General features: G+C 54.5%; 3 protein-coding genes across 8 annotated transcripts; 1 reads left to right on the plus strand and 2 right to left on the minus strand.

Annotated features, from left to right (window-relative positions):
* The first annotated feature begins 1,110 nt into the window (after positions 1–1,110).
* On the plus strand, positions 1,111–4,794 carry TM4SF19 (transmembrane 4 L six family member 19). 2 transcript variants are annotated; one of them, XM_048077352.2, is made up of 5 exons: positions 1,111–1,613; positions 2,956–3,139; positions 3,221–3,298; positions 3,612–3,790; positions 3,893–4,794. In XM_048077352.2, exons 2-5 carry the CDS (start codon positions 2,963–2,965, stop codon positions 4,113–4,115), a joined length of 657 nt encoding a protein of 218 aa, XP_047933309.2. In that variant the 5' UTR covers positions 1,111–1,613; positions 2,956–2,962; the 3' UTR covers positions 4,116–4,794. The 2 variants fall into 2 exon arrangements, with proteins under 2 accessions (XP_047933309.2, XP_047933308.2); XM_048077351.2 differs by lacking the exon at positions 1,111–1,613 and having other exon boundaries at positions 1,620–3,139.
* Positions 4,795–4,927: 133 nt separating this feature from the next.
* On the minus strand, positions 4,928–8,140 carry NEU4 (neuraminidase 4). 3 transcript variants are annotated; one of them, XM_048077350.2, is made up of 4 exons: positions 7,549–8,140; positions 6,777–6,982; positions 6,430–6,685; positions 4,928–6,223 (listed from the first exon to the last, which is right to left on the minus strand). In XM_048077350.2, exons 2-4 carry the CDS (start codon positions 6,975–6,977, stop codon positions 5,316–5,318), a joined length of 1,365 nt encoding a protein of 454 aa, XP_047933307.2. In that variant the 5' UTR covers positions 6,978–6,982; positions 7,549–8,140; the 3' UTR covers positions 4,928–5,315. The 3 variants fall into 3 exon arrangements, with proteins under 3 accessions (XP_047933307.2, XP_047933306.2, XP_047933305.2); XM_048077349.2 differs by having other exon boundaries at positions 6,777–7,008; XM_048077348.2 differs by having other exon boundaries at positions 6,777–8,140.
* A 954-nt stretch (positions 8,141–9,094) lies between these two features.
* Positions 9,095–18,656, minus strand: GAL3ST2 (galactose-3-O-sulfotransferase 2). 3 transcript variants are annotated; one of them, XM_067002471.1, is made up of 4 exons: positions 16,787–18,656; positions 11,185–11,265; positions 10,411–10,690; positions 9,095–10,323 (listed from the first exon to the last, which is right to left on the minus strand). In XM_067002471.1, exons 1-4 carry the CDS (start codon positions 16,810–16,812, stop codon positions 9,463–9,465), a joined length of 1,248 nt encoding a protein of 415 aa, XP_066858572.1. In that variant the 5' UTR covers positions 16,813–18,656; the 3' UTR covers positions 9,095–9,462. The 3 variants fall into 3 exon arrangements, with proteins under 3 accessions (XP_066858572.1, XP_066858573.1, XP_066858574.1); XM_067002472.1 differs by lacking the exon at positions 11,185–11,265 and having other exon boundaries at positions 9,296–10,323; XM_067002473.1 differs by lacking the exon at positions 16,787–18,656 and having other exon boundaries at positions 9,300–10,323; positions 11,084–11,370.
* Between the last annotated feature and the right edge of the window lie 127 nt (positions 18,657–18,783).

The following is an 18,783-nucleotide window of genomic DNA, read 5'->3' on the forward strand; positions in this document are numbered from 1 at the left end:
CTGGGCACCACAGTGTAAGAACTATTTAAAACTATTAGAGAGTGTCCGGAGAAGGGCCACACAGATGGTGAAGGGTCTGGAGGGCAAGACATGTGAGGAGCAGCTGAGGCCCCTTGGTTTGTTCAGCCCGGCGCAGAGCAGGCCGAGGGGAGGCCTCATGGCGGCCTGCAGCTCCCTCACGAGGGGAGCGGAGGGGCAGGCGCTGAGCTCTGCTCTCTGGGGACAGCGACAGGACCCGAGGGGACGGCATGGAGCTGGGACAGGGGAGGGTCAGGCTGGGTGTTAGGAAAAGGTTCTGCACCCAGAGGGTGGTTGGGCACTGAACAGGCTCCCCAGGGAAGTGGTCATGGCACCGAGCCTGCCAGAGTTCAAGAAGTGTTTGGACAACACTATCGGACACAGTCAGATTTTTTGTGGGGTCCTTTGGGGACGAGGAGTTGGACTCAGCGATCCTTGTGGGTCCTTTCCAACCTGGGATATTCTATGATTCTATAACATGTGAGCTGGGCCTGGGCATCCCGTTGGCTGATGCCCAGTGCCATTTCTGAGGAGTGGAAGGCGTGGGCCAGGCTGTGACACCCCACTACTGAAAGCCTTCCCCTGCTCTTTGGGAGGCATTGAGTTGGAGACATGGCTGGAGAGCAAGGTTTTTGGAAAGAACATGGGAAGTGCTGTGTATCCAGGATGCTGGTGTCGTCATGGCAAAACTGATCTCACCAGAGCTGTCTGTGGCAGCGTTACAGCTTTTAGTGAAGGTTTTTGGTGTCGAGATCTTGCTGCAGCTTCAGTTTCCATGGGTTGAACGTGGCCCTGCTGGAGGTGTCTTTTCATCCTTCACGTCCAGCAAGGGAAGGCATTTTTCAGTAACTGCACTGGCTAGCCAGTGCCTTGGGAGCTCTATTCTGCTCTGAAGCCCTTCGTCAGCTAAAGCCACATCTGCTGCTGTCTCTGACACACCACATCAGTGTGACAAAGGATCAGCCACCACCATCTTACATAAAAATGAGTCCCCACAAACAGCGAGGCACCATTGTATTGCACATCCACCGTAATCCTGCAACATGGTCTGAGATGGCCCTTAGAGCATACCACACCTGCTCTGAGCGAAACATTGGTGAGGTTTCTTCACCAGCTGAAGAGCACGTACAGGATTCCCTCTCCCCGCTGGACTTGTATCAGCTCCTTGGCCACCAGAGCAAGGTGTTAGAGAGCACAGATTGCTTGTATTTTCTTGCAGGTTGCTGGGTTGGTGGTTCTCCCCATGCCAAGGGGGTTGTGCTGCTCCTTCTGCCTGGCTCTCCGTGCTCATTTGCTTTCTGGCGTCGCTCCCCGAGAGCTGGCTTTCTTAGGGAAGGAAATCAGCTGCAGGCAGGGGCTGCCTCATTCACAAGGAAGAGTCATTCTTCCTTTTGAGCCACTGGTTGTGTGGGAGAGGGATGGTGCATGATGCGGTGGGTGGACCTCAGGGTGGAGGAAGAGGATGTGCAGAGTGCGCTGGGACATCATAAATAGCACCCATGGGTGCTGCCTCCGTATATTCTCCCAGGACAGAGCTCCTCCCAGGGGGATGCTGCCAGCTCCACACTGCTGACTTCTCCCAGTGTTGCTCCCAGGTAAGCCAGGAGGAAAGGAGGACAGGTTCCCTGTGCTTTCCTTGAATCCCTTTCCTGTTGGCCATGGAGGCATGCTGGCAGGGAGGGTGTCTTTCTTGCAAACATCCTAACAGAGCCTGGATCTGCTGCCCGTTTGCTTTTACCTTCTTCTCCCCTTGGTGTGTGTGTGTTTGTGTGTGTTCCTCTTTAGCACACGAGGAAGAAGGAAATAGCTAATGCCAACCTGCTTCTGGCTCAAGGGGAGTGCTGGGGGGACAACAAGTGCAGGTCCCATGGGGCCGCCATGCGCTGGGCGCGCAGCCCGAGCTGCTCACAGGGCAGCTCTTCCCACGGAAACAGCCATGCGGCACCTCAGTGGTTCTGCTTCTGTAAAGCCAGTGCGAGCCTGAAATAAATTAACCAGCATGAGAAGTGACCGGACTGATGGAATTCATGCAAAATAGGTTGTAAGCTACCACAAAAGGGGGGGAATGCATAAAAAACAGCGAGACCTGAAACAAAAACGAATGCATGTGTGCATGGTAGAAGAAACCTGGAGATCTTCCCCCTACCTCCGTGCCTGAAATGTCACATTCTGGCAAACAAACCTGCTTTTGAGATGAACTCCAAGGTGATCTCAGTGCAGGGATCCAAAGCCAAGACAGCCGCACGGCAGGCTGTCACAGTGCTCCCGAAGCAGCCGGGGGACAGCACCTGTGGTGGAGGTGTGGAAGAGCGAGAGCAAGGTTTTGACCAGGTGTCACCTGGAGCTGGCCGGGTGCTTCCTAGGTGCACTGATAGCTTGATAAAATGGAAAAATAAAGCTGAGCATCTTGCCCAAGGACTGCTTCAAAGGGCTGAGGACTGCATGGGTTTTGAGGACAGCTTGATGCAGGACCTGCCATAGTCTGAAGTCCTGCCTAGCGAAAAATACTGGCAGGTCTGAAATTGGGCATCTCCTTCTACAATAAAATAGCTCAGCCCCAAGAAAATTTCTTGACAGCAGTAGATTGGTATTAATATTGAATTTAATTTGAATAAGTAATGAATCACATGGTCTTATCACTGTGATCTGTTTGTTCTTTTAAAAGTTTTTGTGTAGACGCATCCTGTTGGCTGATGAGCATGGGGATGGTTGTTTTTTTTTTCTTTTTTTTTTTTTTTTTCTGTCTTCACTCTTATCTGCAGCTTGCATGTATGGTTGTGCCCCATGTAAAACATCCCATGGCTGCAGTGCAGGGAAATGGCATTTCCATTGGAAGATCCCTGTGAGGTGGGGGGGCAGCAGTGCTGGGGGTCACGGTGGGGCTGAAGGCAGCCTTGTCCTCTCCTCATCCTCCTCCTCCTCCCCATCCCCGTGCAGGCAGGCCATGTGCGTGGGGAGGTGCAGCCGCATCGTGGGCCCCTGCCTGCTGGCACTGGGCACACTCTCTGTGATAGCCAACATCCTCCTGCTCTTCCCTGGCGGGGCGTGGAAGTACCTGGTGGACGGGCACATCACCAAGCAGGCCAAGGTCATGCCGGGCATCTGGGGAGGAGGCATCACTGTGAGTATCGTGTTTTACACGGCATCCTCCATCCCTCATGCGTGATTCATCCCCCTCCAAGCCGTCTTCTCCATCCCGCAGGTGCTGCTAGTGGCGACCCACATCACAGCGGTGGGGTGGCGATGCGCCGGCTGCTCCGACTGCGGCACCCGTCGCAACGTAAGGCAGGGCTGAGGCCCCCAAGCAGCGCGGGGTTGGATGTGGTGGGGTGTCCCCTCTCCCGTGGGCATGTGGCGGGGCGTTGCGCGGTGACCCCGTGGTGGGATGTTCGCAGAGTGCCACCTCTCCTGAGGGCCCATGGTGGGACATCACATGGTGTCCCCACTCCTGTGGACCCACGGTGGGACATTGCATGGTGCCACCTCTCCTGCGAGCCCACGGTGGGACACTGCACAGTGTCCCCTCCCTGGAGGACAGGGCTTTGTGTGGGCTCCCAAATTCTGCCCAGCCCCAAGCCCTGTGCTCCCCGCAGGCCTTTCTCTCCGCCGTCCTCTCCAAGCTGGCACTCCTGGGCTCCGCCGCCTGCTTCATCCTGTCTGGGGTGGGCCTGACCAACGGCCCCCTCTGCCTCTACAACGCCTCCGAGCATGGCCACGGCCCCACCTGGGGATACCCTTTCTTGGACACCGGCAGCCAGGTGTCTGACACCAGGTATAGGGCCCTCATAATGCAGGCAGTGAAATGAAGGCGGTGTTTCAGCGGCTGCTCGTGGCTCATCCTCTCCCCCCCCCCCCCCCCCCCCCCATGGCACAGGGTACTGGTGCCGGCGGATTATTTCCTGTACAAGCCGGACACCTGGGACACCTGCGTGGAGCCGGCGGGCATCGTGGCTTGGAATGTCGCCCTCTTCTCCCTCCTGCTGCTCGTCAGTGCTGCCGAGATGGTGCTGGCCTCCATCCAGATCCTCAACGGCTGTGCTGGCTGCCTCTGTGGCTTCTGCGAGGGGAAGCAGGGCCGCCCCACACGCCTGGACTGAGCGCTGGAGCTGTGCTGGCGTGCACGGGGCTCACTGCAGGTGCTGGCGGCTGGAGACTGGCCTAGGGACAGAGGAGGAGAAGCGGATCCCGAACGTCGAGGTATGGGAGCAGGCCCTGGAGGGATGGGGGGCTCCTGGAGGGACCTCGTTGGGAACCTCACTGGAAATGGGACGACGGAGCAGCTGCTCATCCTGACCAGCCCAGCGGTGCAGAGCCCCGTCCTCATTGCCCCTGGGGCTTGGCTGCGCTCACGGCGAGCGTCACCGCCTTCAGCACGTCCTCATCCCTGCCTGATGCAGGGGCAGAGCACAGGGGCTGCAGGAACAGAAAGTGCCTGTGCTTGGAGCGTATTTGCACATGAACTGGTCAGGTTGAGAGGAAAGTAGCAATGACCATGGTAACTTGAAAAAGCAGTGAGCCAGATTACACAAAAACGATGAGATTAAGGTTTTGATGAGAGCAATTGGGTTGAAAGTAAGTATTAAAAAGGAGCGAGAGAAGGTGCATAAGCAAGTGCGCCTGTGAGAGGAGAGGCCATGGCATTGTGCCCCAGCAGCCCCCCCCCGTGGCAGCCCCGATCTGCGGCACCGCTGCTAGTGCCACTCAATTTGTGTTTCACAGATTGATGGTTGATTGAGTGGACTTGGGAAAGCAATAAACTGCTTTCTTCAGGTGAATCGAAGGGTTTTTTCCAGTGCCAAGGACCTGGCTGTGAAGCTTGCTCGCTGGCAGGGTGCACGGAGGGGCTGCTGAAATGCCACCTCCACCACTCTGCTCCGATGTGAAGCTGGAAGCAGGAGGGAGAACGTCATTAGGGACCCGTCCTTTATTTGGAAGGATGCTGGGTGGAGGAAGAGAGGTACAAGGGCAGTGAGACAGAGAGATAAAGGCTGAGGACAGGGATAACATGGTAATAATGGCATGAGCCTCTGAGCCCAACCACCTCTATAATTAAAAAGTAGCAGTACAAATGAGATAAAACTCTGTGTTGGGACAGGAGCACCAGCCCTCAGCACGGTCCAGCCCAGGGGACTGGAGGAGCCCCCAGATCCCACCCTGGTGTACATCAGCAGAGCTCGCCCTGCCGCAGGGTCATGCTGGGCTCTCCCTGCGTGCCACCAGACCCAGCCCAGCCACGGAAGGCAGCCGGTCCCCACGTGCCCACGGCCGGCCCACGCCAGGGGATGCGGCGGGCGGCTCTAGGAGACACAGCAGCTCCTTCGCCTCCGCTTCCTGCAGGGCACTGCAGCCGTCAGGGGGATGTTCTGGAGCACATCGTGCAGCGTGAACATGCTGAAGGATATCTGCTCATAGGGGGACCGCCTCCCGTTCTCGTAGAGGCAGGCAAAAGCAATGGCCGGGCCACCAGAGACGGGGGCCTGGCTGTGGGGCAGCTCCATGTAAGCCAGGTCCGAATATGCACTCGGACCCTCATAGATGACCCAGGGTTCAGTCCAGCTCTCTGCATCCCTGGGGAAAGTGCTGAGGTGAACCCCCATGTTGACCCGCGACATGGGGCTGGTGGGGTGGGAGTAGAGCACCCACGTTGGTGCTTGGAAGAAGGTGCCGGGGCCGGAGGTGGCTTTGGGGTCCACTTGGAGCTTATCCCCTGCTGCCCTCAAGGCAAGCAGGTCCCGAAAACGGGGGAGCGGCCGCGGAGCCGAGCCTTGTCCAGGGACGTCAGGGGGCTGGGGGCCGTACACGAAGGGTGCAGGGAAGCCGACGACACTGCCGTGGCACCCGTGGGGGGGCTCGACCAGCCGCTGGACCAGCTGCCCCCCGTGGAAGACAGCCCCGTCATCGGTGCTCAGTGCCTGGATGCGGAAGCCCAGGGGGCTGCGGGCGTTGCAGTAGAGGACATTGGAGCCATCCTCCTCATCCACCGAGACCAGCTGGCACTCGCCCGTCTGCAGGTTGGGGATGAACTCCCCGAAACGCCAGCCCCGGCCGTGGTCGTCGCTGTAGAAGGCGAAGGAGTGAGGGGTGGTCTTGCAGAGCTGCCCGAAGCACTCCTTGCAGTCAATGTGGTAGCTGTAGGCGGGCACCAGCAGTCGGCCGGAGCGCAGCTGGATCCCATGCCCGGGGCCCAGTGCAAAGGTGGCCCAGTCTGGGGACAGGGGGACGAGCGTGATGAGCAGCCCCCGGCTCCCCCACCACCAGGCTGCTCTCTCCATCTCCTCCCCACTCCGCGCAGGCTCCTCTTCTCCCTCGCCCCAGCTCTGCCCTTGGACCCTCGCCTGGTCACAGCCCGAGGCTGCTGCTGGCCATGCCACACTCGCTGGCTTTTTTGCCCCTGCCTGCTGGTGTCACTACCTTTGATGGCCCTGCCGATGACCTGCTGCGTCAGGTCTGTGGCCTTGCTCCAGCTCAGACCCTGGTCGGCACTGGTGACGCAGCACAGGCGGGTGACGTTCTGGCCCGTGACAATCTGGAAGGCTTCAGGTGTCCTGCCCAGCACCGTGATGAAGAAGAGGAAGAGGGTGCCCGTGAACTCGTCATAGAGCGGGCAGGGGTTCATCGACCGGTGGTGCTGCAGCGTCGCCGTCTCAAGCACCCGCATGTCTTCCCACTGCACGGGGACGGGGCAGAGCGGTCAGACCCCTCCCCAGCCCGCCCCGGGCCTGATCCAGCCCCCACCGCGGTGTCGGCCCCGCTCCCACCTCCACATAGCCGCTGTAGACGGTGCCGCGGCGCAGCACCAGCAGGTTGGCGTGGGCGTCGTCGGCGCTCAGCCGCTCCTCAGCAAAGGCCAGCAGCTTGGCCACGCAGGGCAGGTAGAGCAGGGCCGGCACGCGGTACGTGACGCCGCTGGTCTCCTTCTCGAAGAGCACAGTCCGGGCAGGGAAGTGCCGGGAGCCCATGGTGCCTGCGGCAGAGAGAGGGGCGGCCCCCCTGCGGGCAGGGGGCTCGTGGCACTGCCCCTGCCCAGGTAGGATTTGGGGAAAGGTGCTGGGCAGGACACCGCGTGGAGTGGGGCTCCCAGTAAACCGAGGCTGGCAAGGGACAGGGTGGGAGCCATGGCAGGGCATCAGAGGGGGCAGAGCTGTCCCTGGGTGTCCCCATGCACGTCCTTGGACCTGAGGGATGGGATTCCTTGCCCCTGGGCACAGCGGCTGCTGGTTTTGCTCTCCAGCTCTCGTCCCCCTCTTTCAGCCAGAGCTGTCACTAGAGGTTTCACAACTGAGCCACGCTGGCAGGTGGGAGTCCTGTCTGGCAATGAATGAAGCCACCAAGGACTTGGGCTGGTCCTGCTGGAGCAGGGGCTCTGCCCTGGGGAAGCTCCATGGCCTCTCCCGCTCCCTTCAGCATCTCCCCTTTCTCTGCTGCATTCCCACAGGGCAAGGGCTGGGTCTGCTGCCCACCCCAGGCTGCTGGGAGGGGTTCTTGCCTACGTTTTGCCCAACGCCCCATAGGGAAAGCCCAGGCACTCACCCGGTCCTACTCAGCGCGGGGCAGCCGCCTCCGTCCCCTGGCAGGCATTGGGGCAATGCTGGCTCCTGCAGGGCTGGCTGCCTGTAGAGCCTGTCCCCAGCCGTCCGCTGTCCCCCCACCGATATGTCACGGGGCTCCTGCCGTGGCCAGCGGCCGGCAAAAAGCCCTGAGTCAGCAGCAGCACAAAGGCCCCATTATCAGGCAGGGAGAACCCGGGCCCCTCAACGTGCATCTGCCGCGCTCAGGGCCGCAGGGAGGGAACGCCGAGGGAAGAGGTCCCTCCTGCCTCAGTTCCCTTGCTTACCCCCGGGAGCAGTGCAGGGGCCCCCAGAAGGCTGCCGTCTCCTCTGCCCCAGCTGGCTCAGGCTGTTGGGATGTAGCTGGGGTTGCTGGAGCAGAAAACCCATGAGGGTGCCATTAAGCACTGTGTTGTTCCTGCCCTACAGCTCACGGTCTCGCTGGGTGCAAGGCAAAGGCTGCGTCTTCACTGGCCTATTTGGCCTCATTGCAGGACAAAAATATAAAACACACCAAGGTGCATGGAAAATGCCGAGTTTGTAAGAGCAAATGCTCCCCCCCATCTCTCTCCCCCCTCCCCCCTCCCAGTGCTGTGAGGCTGGAGGCACGGGATCTGCATGGCAGGCTCCTGCCTCCACTGGCCTTGGGGCTGCTGGGTTGAACCGCAGCCCCAGAGCTCTCCTCCAGCTACAGCTGCACGATGTCCCTGCTCCTGCCCGCTTCACCCTGAGGCAGCCGCTGAAGCCACCGAAGCAGCCCCAGGGTGGCCATCGCCCCATCACCACCCGGGTGACTCGATGCCTTGCGTGCTGGTGTGGGGTAAATCACTGGTTAGCGGGTGGTGCCGCTGCTGTGCCCAGACCTTCCCCAGGCACTTCCCTTGCAGCCAACCTGCACGGCGCAGGAGGGAGGGGACCCTGGTTAAACTTTGCAATCCTGCCCCACGGGTGGTGGCAGGCGCAGTAGAAACCAGGGATGGGCTCCAGAAACCTGCGCTGAGCCCAGCCACTGAGTGAGGGCGATCATTAACTGCAATGACGCCAAAGCTGTCACTCCCTGCGGGGGTTTGGCCCACGAGGGTTTGATTCCCATCACGAGGTGATGCCCTAGGCCAGCAGTGGCTGTGCCTCCCTGGATCCCTTTCCTAATCGGCATTGGAAGTTTGGCCACAGGAGCAATGGGATGTGATGAAGCCTCTGCTGATGATAAAATGTCGATGCTGCTGGCCTGGAGACCTAATTTCTTTCCTATGAACCTGCTCCTTCAAGTACTGCATTCCCTTGGTGAGCTCTTGTCCTTATCTCCCCCCCGGCTTTTGTCTCCTAAAAGCAGAAAATTGAGACTCGCTCTAGTGAGCTGTAACCAGCCTGGAAGTAATGACCGCTATTAAAAAAAGGTCAAATGCAAACCAAATGATTAAGCCCCTGATTAATGATTAAGGGGGAGGAAAATCTAACCCAGCCCGAAAGCCTGCCAGCTCCCAGGAGCACTGGGCTGTCCCCTGCGTGTGATAGCAGCAGCACACCTGTGAGCGGCACGGACCTGAGCATTATCTGGCCAAGTCCTTGGCTGGAGGCGTTCTGGGACCTGCCTCAACCTCGGTGAGCTGGGAAGGAGGACTGCAAGCACGTGGTGGGCTCAGTGCCCCAGCAAGCGTCACGACCCCATGAGAGGGGAAGAGAGGAGTGGGTGGCACCCACCTAATGACAGAGGCGGTAAATGTAGAGAAATATAAGGTTTTTTTTTTTTCCCATAAAATAAAAGCTGGAGAGTGGAGGTAGCTTTCAAATGACCCCCACCCCCCCAGTATCCCCCTCGTGTGCAAGAGTCTCATCACCAAACCCTGGCGATGCAAAGGGCCACAGCAGTGGGATGCTGCAGAGGCTGGCGTACGCTCTAGTTTTGACTTGGGACCCGTGTCTTCTCCAGGGAACTGCTCCATGGCAAGGGAAGGTCTAACGGCTTCCTCTTCTTGTGTGGGTGCTGAAGGGAGTAAAGATAGGACATGTACTGGAGTTCTGGCACAATCATTTTCTGGCAGTTTTTCAGAGTCTCGTTGTTTAAGTCTGGTCTGATGTTGTAACCAAGGATATTTGCATCCCCTGACTGAAAAGGCAAGAGAGTTTTGTCCTTGATGTGAGTCTTCACCACTGCCTCTTGGCCCAAGAGGCAGGTCTCCATGAGCTCCTTCTGTCTCATCCGCAGGTGATTTACCTCTTTCTCCAGCTCCTCAAGTCCTATGGTCTCCTCAATTCTCCTCCAGAAGCTCCGATTGAAGTGCAGGTAGAGGTTCCAGTCAAGCGAGCACCACGTCTTTATCCTCTCCTTGCTTTCTGGAGTCAAGGTCTGGACAGTGTCATTGCTTCTGGAATTGAGCTTAAAGTAGATCACATCATCTAGATCCCAGCACAAAGTGTGCTTCAGGAGGATCATGGACTCATCAAAGTAGTCTGCTATCAAGATCAGGTGGAAGTTCTGTTCAATCTCCTTTAAGACCTCCTGGGTGTAGTTTTCATTGCCCTCTGCGTTGTTATCATAGCCGAAGTCAAACCACATGTTATTCTTGGCGTAGATGTTTTTCGTGTAATCCTCCTCACGGTAATATTTCAAGGGCGATGCCAGGTATTCATTCACGTCCTTGGAGCTACTGAAGGCAGGGGCCACGTTCTTGTAGTAGACGTAGGAAGATTCCAGCAGAAAAATAGGGTTCCTCAGGATGGAGAAGTAGAAGGTGTTCCCTGGCATCACCTTATGCACCTGTTTGTGGGGAGGAAGAAGAGGGGCTGTTAGTCCAGGGACCCTGTTTGTTCAACTGTGTACCTCCACAGGTGCCGTGGCTCTTACCTCTGAGGGGTTAAACCGCAGGTGGTTGCACATGATGTTGTAGTTTTGCCCTTTGGTTTGAAATTTCTCCACAAAGCTGGTCATGAATCTCTTCGGGTAACCCAGGTGGAAGCGCTGGTCAGCTGGGAGGGCGATGGTGAGGTTATACTTCTCTGTGAACCGAAACAGGATGTTGAGGACGGTGCTGCTGGCAGTCTTGTGGGTCTTCAGGAACATGACATTGGTTTTGGCGTGACACGGTGTGGGAGTTACCAGCAACTGTGCAGAGCTCCTCCAGAATCTGCAGGAAGGCAATGCATGGGGAAAACAGCCTCTCCAGTGCCGTACCCCGTCTCTTAGACCTGGCAAAGCTCAGCTAACCATCTCTTTTTCTCCCATGGCAGTAAAGCTTCAGGAGCCAAATGCAAGTGGGTTCTCCTGACCCCACAGCAGCAGCTGGAGCGAGGCACCAACCCAAACAAGCCCCATCCCTTAGGCATGGATGTTGGACAGTTTTCTGTTTCTCCAGCTCCTCACTTGCCAAGTAGGGCCCAAATACTTCAGCTCAATCCCCTTTTAATTTGTCATTTGGCTGTTTTTGCCTTAAAGAGCTGCACTTTGGCTCATTTGATCACTTGTGTGCCCAAATGTGGATCTAGGGCCTGATTTTGGGTTGCTGCCCTTCCAGCATTACCTTAGATTGAGGGAGCTAAATCAAGTGTCACAGGTCAGATCCTTGTTGCCCTGCAGAGGTGAAGTCAAGCAACTAGTTGTTCTTGCTCTTTCTAGACTTACAGATTTTTACTAGTTGTATGGAAGAATCCCAACAGGGCGATTCCCACAAAAAAGTTGAAGAAGAGGAAACATTTGGTATACCTGGAAAGAGACCAGAATTTCTGTGAATGTTATCTCGTAGAAGACAACCCCTCCCCAAATGTGAACCACGAAGCTTTGCATGCTGTCCTCGGGGCTTCCGTCACTGGGACCGTAATTTCTTTACGGTGCCAGCCACCAGCTGCATCAGCAGCTCTGGGGTTTGAGGCAGGACAACGAGAAATCACTTTTTTTTAACTCTCATTCCCTAATTTTCACCCACACAACCTACTTCTTTTGGGTTTCTGAGGCCTTAGAGTTTGTTCATTTAGAGTTTATTCGCTTCAAGCTTCTCCCATTTCGTGAACGGAATTCTGCACTTCAATTGCAAGAGCAAAGCAGCAATATATTGATTGCTGTATTGCAGTGATCTAACTAAGCTTAATCATAGATAAAACAGTGACTTAACAAGATTTCAAATGTCAAGGTACACTCTGGGCTATTTACTGCATAGAGAACCAGGTCAGACTAAAAGCACCAGAGAGACCCTCCCATGGGGTTGGCTGACAATTTATGTCTAAAGGATTATATACGCAATCATAGAATCATAGAATGGTTTTGGTTGGAAGGGACCTTAAAGATCATCTAATTCCAATCCCCTTCCATGGGCAGAAAGACCTCCCACCAGCCCAGGCTGCCCTCAGCCCTATCCAGCCTGGCCTTGGGCACTGCCAGGGATGGGGCACCCACAGCTCCTCTGGGCAGCCTGGGCCAGGGCCTCACCGCCCTCTGAGTAAAATTTTTCTTCCTTAGATCTAATCTAAATCTCCCCTCTTTTAGTTTAAAACCATTACTCCTTGTTCTATCACTCCATCCCCTGACCCAGAGTCCCTCCCCAGCTTTCCTGCAGCCCCCTTTAGGCACTGGAAGGCTGCTATAAGGTCTCCCCAGAGCCTTCTCTTCTCCAGGCTGAACCCCAGCTGCCTCAGCCTGTCTTCATAAGGGAGGTGCCCCAGCCCTCTGGTCATCTTCGTGGCCTACTCTGGACCCACTCCAACAACTCCCTGGCCTTCCTGTGCTGGGGGCCCCAGAGCTGAGTGCAGGGCTCCAGGTGGGGTCTCATGAAAGCAGAGCAGAGGGGGGCAATCCCCTCTCTCGCCCTGCTGCCCACGCTGCTTTTGGTGCAGCCCAGGGTACGGGTGGCTTTCTGGGCTGCAAGCACACATTGCTGGCTTGTGTAGAGCTTCCCATCAACCACCACACCCAGGTCCTTCTCCTCAGGGCTGCTCTCAATCCATTCTCCACCCAGCCTTTATTTGTGCTTGGGATTGCCCCAGCCCTGGTGCATGACCTTGACCTTGGCCTTGTTGAACCTCATGAGGTTCACACAGGCCCACCTCTCAGGCCTGTCCAGGTCCCTCTGGATGGCATTCCTTCCCTCCAGCGTGTTGACTGCACCACATAGCTTGGCATTGTTGGCAAACTTGCTAAGGGTGCCCTCAGTCCCACTGTTCATGTCATTGACAAAAACGTTAATTAGTGCAGGTCCCAATACTGACCCCTGAGGATCACCACTCATTACTGATCTCCACCTGGACATTGAGCCATTGACCACAACTCTTGGAATGCGACCATTCTGCTAATTCCTCAGTCATTAAGTGGTTCAGCCATCAAATCCATGTCTGTCCAATTTAGAGATAAGGATATCATGGGGGACAGCGTCAAATGCTTTGCACAAGTCCAGGTAGGTGATGTCAGTTGCTCTTCCCCTATCCACCAATGCTGTAACCCCACTGTAGAAGGCCACCAGATTTGTCAGGCATGATCTGCCCTTAGTGAAGCCATGTTGACTGTCACCAATTACCTCCTTATTTTCCATGTGTCTTAGCAGAGTTTCCAGAAGGATCTGCTCCGTGACCTTACCAGGTACAGAGGTGAGACCAACTAGCCTGTAGTTTTCCTGGGTATTCCTTTTTTCCCTTTTACAAAATGGGGGTTATACTTCCCCTCTTCCAGTCAGTGGGAACTTCATCAGACTGCCACAGCTTCTCAAATATGATGGACAGTCACTTAGCAACTACATCCACCAGTAGGATCCACAGATGGACCCACAAATGCATCTCCTCAGGCCCCATGGACTTGTGCACCTTCAGGTTCCTTATCTGGTCTTGAAACTGATCTTCTTCTACAGAGGGTGGTTCTTCATTCTCCCAGTCCCTGCCTTGTTCTGCTGGGGCCCGGGCTATGTGGCTGGAGCTCTTGTTGGTGAAGACTGAAGCAAAAAAGTCATTGAGTACCTCAGCCTTCTCCATTTCCCAGGTAACCAGGTCTCTCATTTACTTCTGGAGAGCGCCCATAATATCCCTAGTCTTCCTTTTATCACCAATGTACCTATAGAAGCCTTTCTTGTTGCCCTTGATGTTCCTGGCCAAATTCAATTCTAGTACGGCTTTAGCTTTCCTAACCTGATCCCTGGCTGCTCAGACAATATCGCTGTATCCCTCCCAGGCTACCTGTCTTTGCTTCAACCCTCCCTAGGCCTCCGTTTTCTGCTTGAGTTTGGCCAGGAGCTCCTAGTTCAGCCATGCAGGCCTCCTGGCATTTCTGCCTGACTTCCCCTTTGTTGGGATGCATTGCCTCTGAGCTTGGAGGAGGTGATCCTTGAGTATCAACCAGCTTTCTTGGGTACCTCTTCCCTCCAGGGCCTTATCCCATGGAACTCTACCAAGCAATCAATCCTTTATATCACTCAATACCATATAACAAGTTAGCAAGCTCTTAGCGAGTAAGAAGTTTCTCAGTCTTGCAAGTATAGCTTCAAGAAGCTAGCTAATAGTCACTTACCAAGTATCTATCACAGGAATCTCTCAACCTCGAGGAATACCCTTGAGAGGCATCCATGCTCAAGGGGAAGATCTTGGCAGCCCACTGCAGTGCAGAAGAGCTCAGCAGGCTCTGGGCTGTCCCCTATTTGTGGGGTAAGATGACGGACACATAGCTGTCGTTGCACACCAGCCATATGTGGTTGGTGCATGGTCCGTCAGCCCTTTTTTATTACATTGTCAGAGTCTACCCACAGCCAGACGCAGCCATCGCTGCATGACTCCGGCCACAGTGTGACAAGCAGGGCTCTGACAGCCAGATACAGCCATGGAAAACTGGAGACAGGATGGGCGCAAAGTCCAACAGAAAACAACAGAAAATTAGGAACCACACATGAAAGTACAGCAATCGTGACCACCTGCCGAATGATTGAAGTGCCATAAAATGAATGCAAACACAGAGGAATCAGAATGCAGGGCCTGGGCCATGGCATAGCAGAAAGCGTGCTGGCTTTGCTTCCCATAAAATAAACACCTTTGCTGTAAGCTTTGCTTTGAATGAAAGCACTTGCCCTCCTGCAAGGGAAACCCTTGGGCTGAAGAGCCCTTCCCAAGGCCCAGGAAGCCCCTTGGACGCAGCCAGCACCAACCTCTGATGGGGATTTGCAGCACAGCTGCTGAAAGAAGAGTTTCAGGACATAAACGGGGCAGCTTTCCATCAATATTTCTTCACTTTTTGTTCCCAGGGGTGAGACAACCCCTTTCCTTTGATCACTCTCTATATACAAGTAGAGCTGAGACTAGGGAAGAAATGCGGAGAGGCCAGCAGGCTCTTGTCTCTTGAATGCACCCCCTGCTTATTTTCTCGGTCTTTCACTTAAGGTGAAGCTGATGCTGGTGTGATGGTGTTCCAGAAAGTGCCTCCCTGCCTGCCTGGAGGCCTTTCCTAAGGCAATCTGGCTACAGCCTTCTTCTGCCTCTTTCCTGCAGAACTGAATGTGTGCAATAGGGAACTTGTTTGCTCAGGCAGTGTACCCAAAACGGAAAGCAGTTATACTCTGATTGATCTTTCAATAGGTAAGTGAATCAACATATACCTAAACATCCTGAAAATAAGTCAGCTGCAACATGTGCCATAAAGATTATCATTGCTATGTTATGAGAAAGAAGCTGAATGGGCTCTTTACAGCTCTACAACTTATCACCTCCAAGTAACCCTTATTATCTTATTAGTCACTGACGTTTACAAGCAATTACATTTTGTCATCCTGCTTCCAGATACCCAAATGTGCAGTGAGCCGAGCCTGTCTGCAGTGTAACTGGGTGCTCCCACCAGAGCCTCGTGGCCAGGCATGGCCAGCTCTCACTGCTGGCGACACTGGGGGTAACACATGGGGCCTTCAGGCTGAGGGAACCTCCAGGAACAAGAATGGGAAAATGGAGGCCAGGGAGGGGGGCTGAAAGGATGGGAGCACATCTGTGGGGTGCCGCCAAGCCCTGCGTCTCGTCCTGCCCTCTCCTTCAGTCCTGTTTCCAGCGTTCCCTGTGCCAGCATGGGCAGCAAGGTCTGGGATAGAAAGTCCTGGGGGGTCTGGGGCTCCTGGGGAGACAGGGGCTCCTGGAAGGATGCACAGGGGGCCTGGGAACCTCACTGGAAATGGGGCAAAGGAGCTGCTGCTCACCCTGGCCAGCCCAGCACCAGGGAGCCTGTCCCCACCTCTCTGGGGCTCAGCCACACTCGCAGCAAGTGTCACCAACCTGCACGTGGGGCTTCACCGCCCATCCTGCCCTCACCACCCCGGCACATCTCTGTGAGAGCCAGTGCTGCTCTCGAAGACTGTTCCCTTGACCACACACCTACCTTTGTCACAACTCTCTGACCAAGTCATTTCTAAAACCGAATGCCGACAGACACCATGCACAATGTTGGCTAAAATATCTGCTATCTTTTATTCCCTTCAGGAAAGACAGGTCCCGCTTGTTCCAGAGCCGTTCTGCTCTGTTTGCTGAAGGTGAACAGTGCGAGTGCCTAGCATTGCAGAGGACAGAGCTGATCTTTTGTATGAACAGTTAAAGCCATAAGCAGAGGTATTTCACAACTATCAGCCGGATCAACAGGAGCATACAGGGCATGACGTGCAGAATCGTGGCTGCAGGGTTTTATTCCTCCCTAGCACGCAGCAAGGAGGCATTTCGCCTGGGGGGAGTGAAGTTCAACGCAGCCACAAGACGCAGGTTTCGTTCAGAGCACCCCTCGTTGCCAACACACTACCTGCTTTTCTGCCCCTTTAATACAGTCTTCCCCAAAGCAAAAGTTCAAGAGTTCAAATCTGAGTGTTGCACAGAAATCACCGAAGCATGCGGGGTATGAAACCAGCCTGGGATCCTTTGAGGACCCGCTTCAGAGCTACCACTAAAACACAAATTCTTCTAAGCCGAAGAGTTTGTCCTTTTGACAAAGGTAGCACTTGAATGTGCTGCTACGGATGCTTTAAGGTGGGACAGCCTTTTTGTTTATTTGCGTTAAGCTGAAAACAACATCTCTAAGGATCTGTGTCAACATAACAAGGTTCTTTCAAATTAAAAGACTTGGAATACAGGAGGAGACACACACTGAAATTAACCTCTACCCCGGAGCAAACTGTAACTAACTATAGGTTATTAATCACTTAAATAGATTAACTGAACTATCTGAATCAGACCTCTCTACAAATCACGTTTTAATTCTGCACCTTTTAACATTCACATCCCTCTCCCCTTACCTTGAAGTGCACCTGAGGGTTTTCATGCTGCCTTGCTGCTGTGAGCTAGAAAGTATCTCCTTTGCAAATCAGTTCCAAAACTCCTTTCGTTTACGGTCTCTGACGGATTTGGTGTAAGGGTGTCTATTTCTAGCATCCTGTCGCTGCTATGAATGGCTGGGACAGGTGAGGACAAAGGGAGTGGCTAGGTGTTCCCAGGGGCGGGTGGAAGTTAATAAGCCATGAACAGTTCTGGTATGGCATCACATTTACACAAGCACCGATGCTTTTTCCAGGGCTGCCTTAGGAGACAGGGTTTGCAGCAGTTTTGCAGGGAATTGAAGATTTAGCAGGTTCCTTAGCAGGGACCCCCCCTCAAGAACAAGGGTACAGATTGGGGAAGACAAACTTGCGCACAAATGCTGTGCCTGGCTGCAGGAGGGAGGCACGGAGCTGATGCGGGCAGGATGCTGGGCTGGGGGCCGAAGGAGGGCATCACTGGTCCCTTTCATTTTCTGCAGCCCCTCCAGAGTGACATGTGCTGCCACACCTCCTGCTGCGGTGCTCGGTACCTGAGATGCCTTTCCTCCAGTTCTTGCCTGGAGATACAGGTCCAGACTTCTCTGTCAGACATGTCTGGCAGCAGGAAATTAGGGACAACAGCAAAACAGGAATGGTGTTCGGCTATTGGAAATCCCCCTTCATTTTAAGAAGCACCACCGGCATAAAAGCCCAAGACACAAACCACTTAGGCTCAAAGCCTTTCCCAGTGAAAACCGAGTTACAGTAACTGGAGGATAAGAGCTTAGGTCCTTTGCTGTATCTAAGTCTTGGGAGAAAAAAAAGAAAAAAAAGCACCACACTTTTGCACCTACACCAGCTGAGCTATATTTGATGATTCATCTACAAGTTTCTGGTGTTATTAATGACCACTGCAACTTGCATTACACGTGAATATGGAAGTCCACCAAGGCTCCTGTACGCCAGCACTTCACAAACTGGGTTTCTTGATGCAGTTTGCCCAGGGAGAGCAGGATTTGTCCTGCAGGTCTGGAGGTGGGGGCAGTTTCCCCAACCCCCACATTGGGGTTATGCTGGGAGAAGGCACAGCGTGCACGAGCTCAGAGAGGAGCTGCCTCCAGCCGCTTCTGCTCATCTGCACGGGGACAACTGCAGAACAACTCATGCAAGAAGAGGTCTTGTGATGCCTCATGCCACTGCAATTCTTCCATTTGCTGCATTCTTGCTGCCTGTCCTGGCATCATCTCCTTGCACCGAGGGATCTCCTCAGAAAGGCAAGGGAGGAGAAGAAGCAGGAGCAAGGGCTGGGCAGGGGACAGCAGAAGCTCCACTGCACTGTACATCAGCAATGAAGGCTGCCTGATCCCAGTCCCCAGTTCTCTCCACATACACACACTGCTGTGGCCTCCCAGAGCCCACGCTCAGCAGAGGAATTGGTGCTTATGGGAGGTAGCTGATGCATGCCCAATGCGGGCAATAAAACATTGCAGCACCTCTTCCAGCCTGGAATTTGGCAGTAATCAGTCAAGAGTGGGGCATTTATGGCTATGCCACTCCTATGCACCTTATGACACAGTCCCCTTTCCCTCCCCATGCATGGTGCCACCTTTTCAGATGGTGGCACCAACCTGTCCCACCAGCAGGCATGTACTCAGCGTTCTGGTGTTCCTCCTGAGAGCTGCTAAATTCAAATATACTGCATTTCTTTTTAAATCACACCTTCTTCAGGTCAGTCCCACAGTGCTGATTCAGAGATTAGCAGGTATAGGGCGTCTTTTTTTGAGTTCCATGGTAGAACGTGAGCCAGTGTGTTGTTTTCTGAAGTATTTCTAGCTGGCACCGTTATTCTTAGCACGGTGCCAGCTGCTGCTGGCAGTAGGGCACCACTTAACAAACTTCTTTCTCTTGTTAATTTTTACCCGTCAATTGTGTGGTATCTTGTTCAGAACCCGGTAGAGCCCATGAATCATAAAAGACCATTTTTTATGCTTTTATAG

The sequence above is a fragment of the Anser cygnoides genome, chromosome 9 (genome assembly GCF_040182565.1).
Source record: "Anser cygnoides isolate HZ-2024a breed goose chromosome 9, Taihu_goose_T2T_genome, whole genome shotgun sequence".
Taxonomy (NCBI): Eukaryota; Metazoa; Chordata; class Aves; order Anseriformes; family Anatidae; genus Anser; species Anser cygnoides.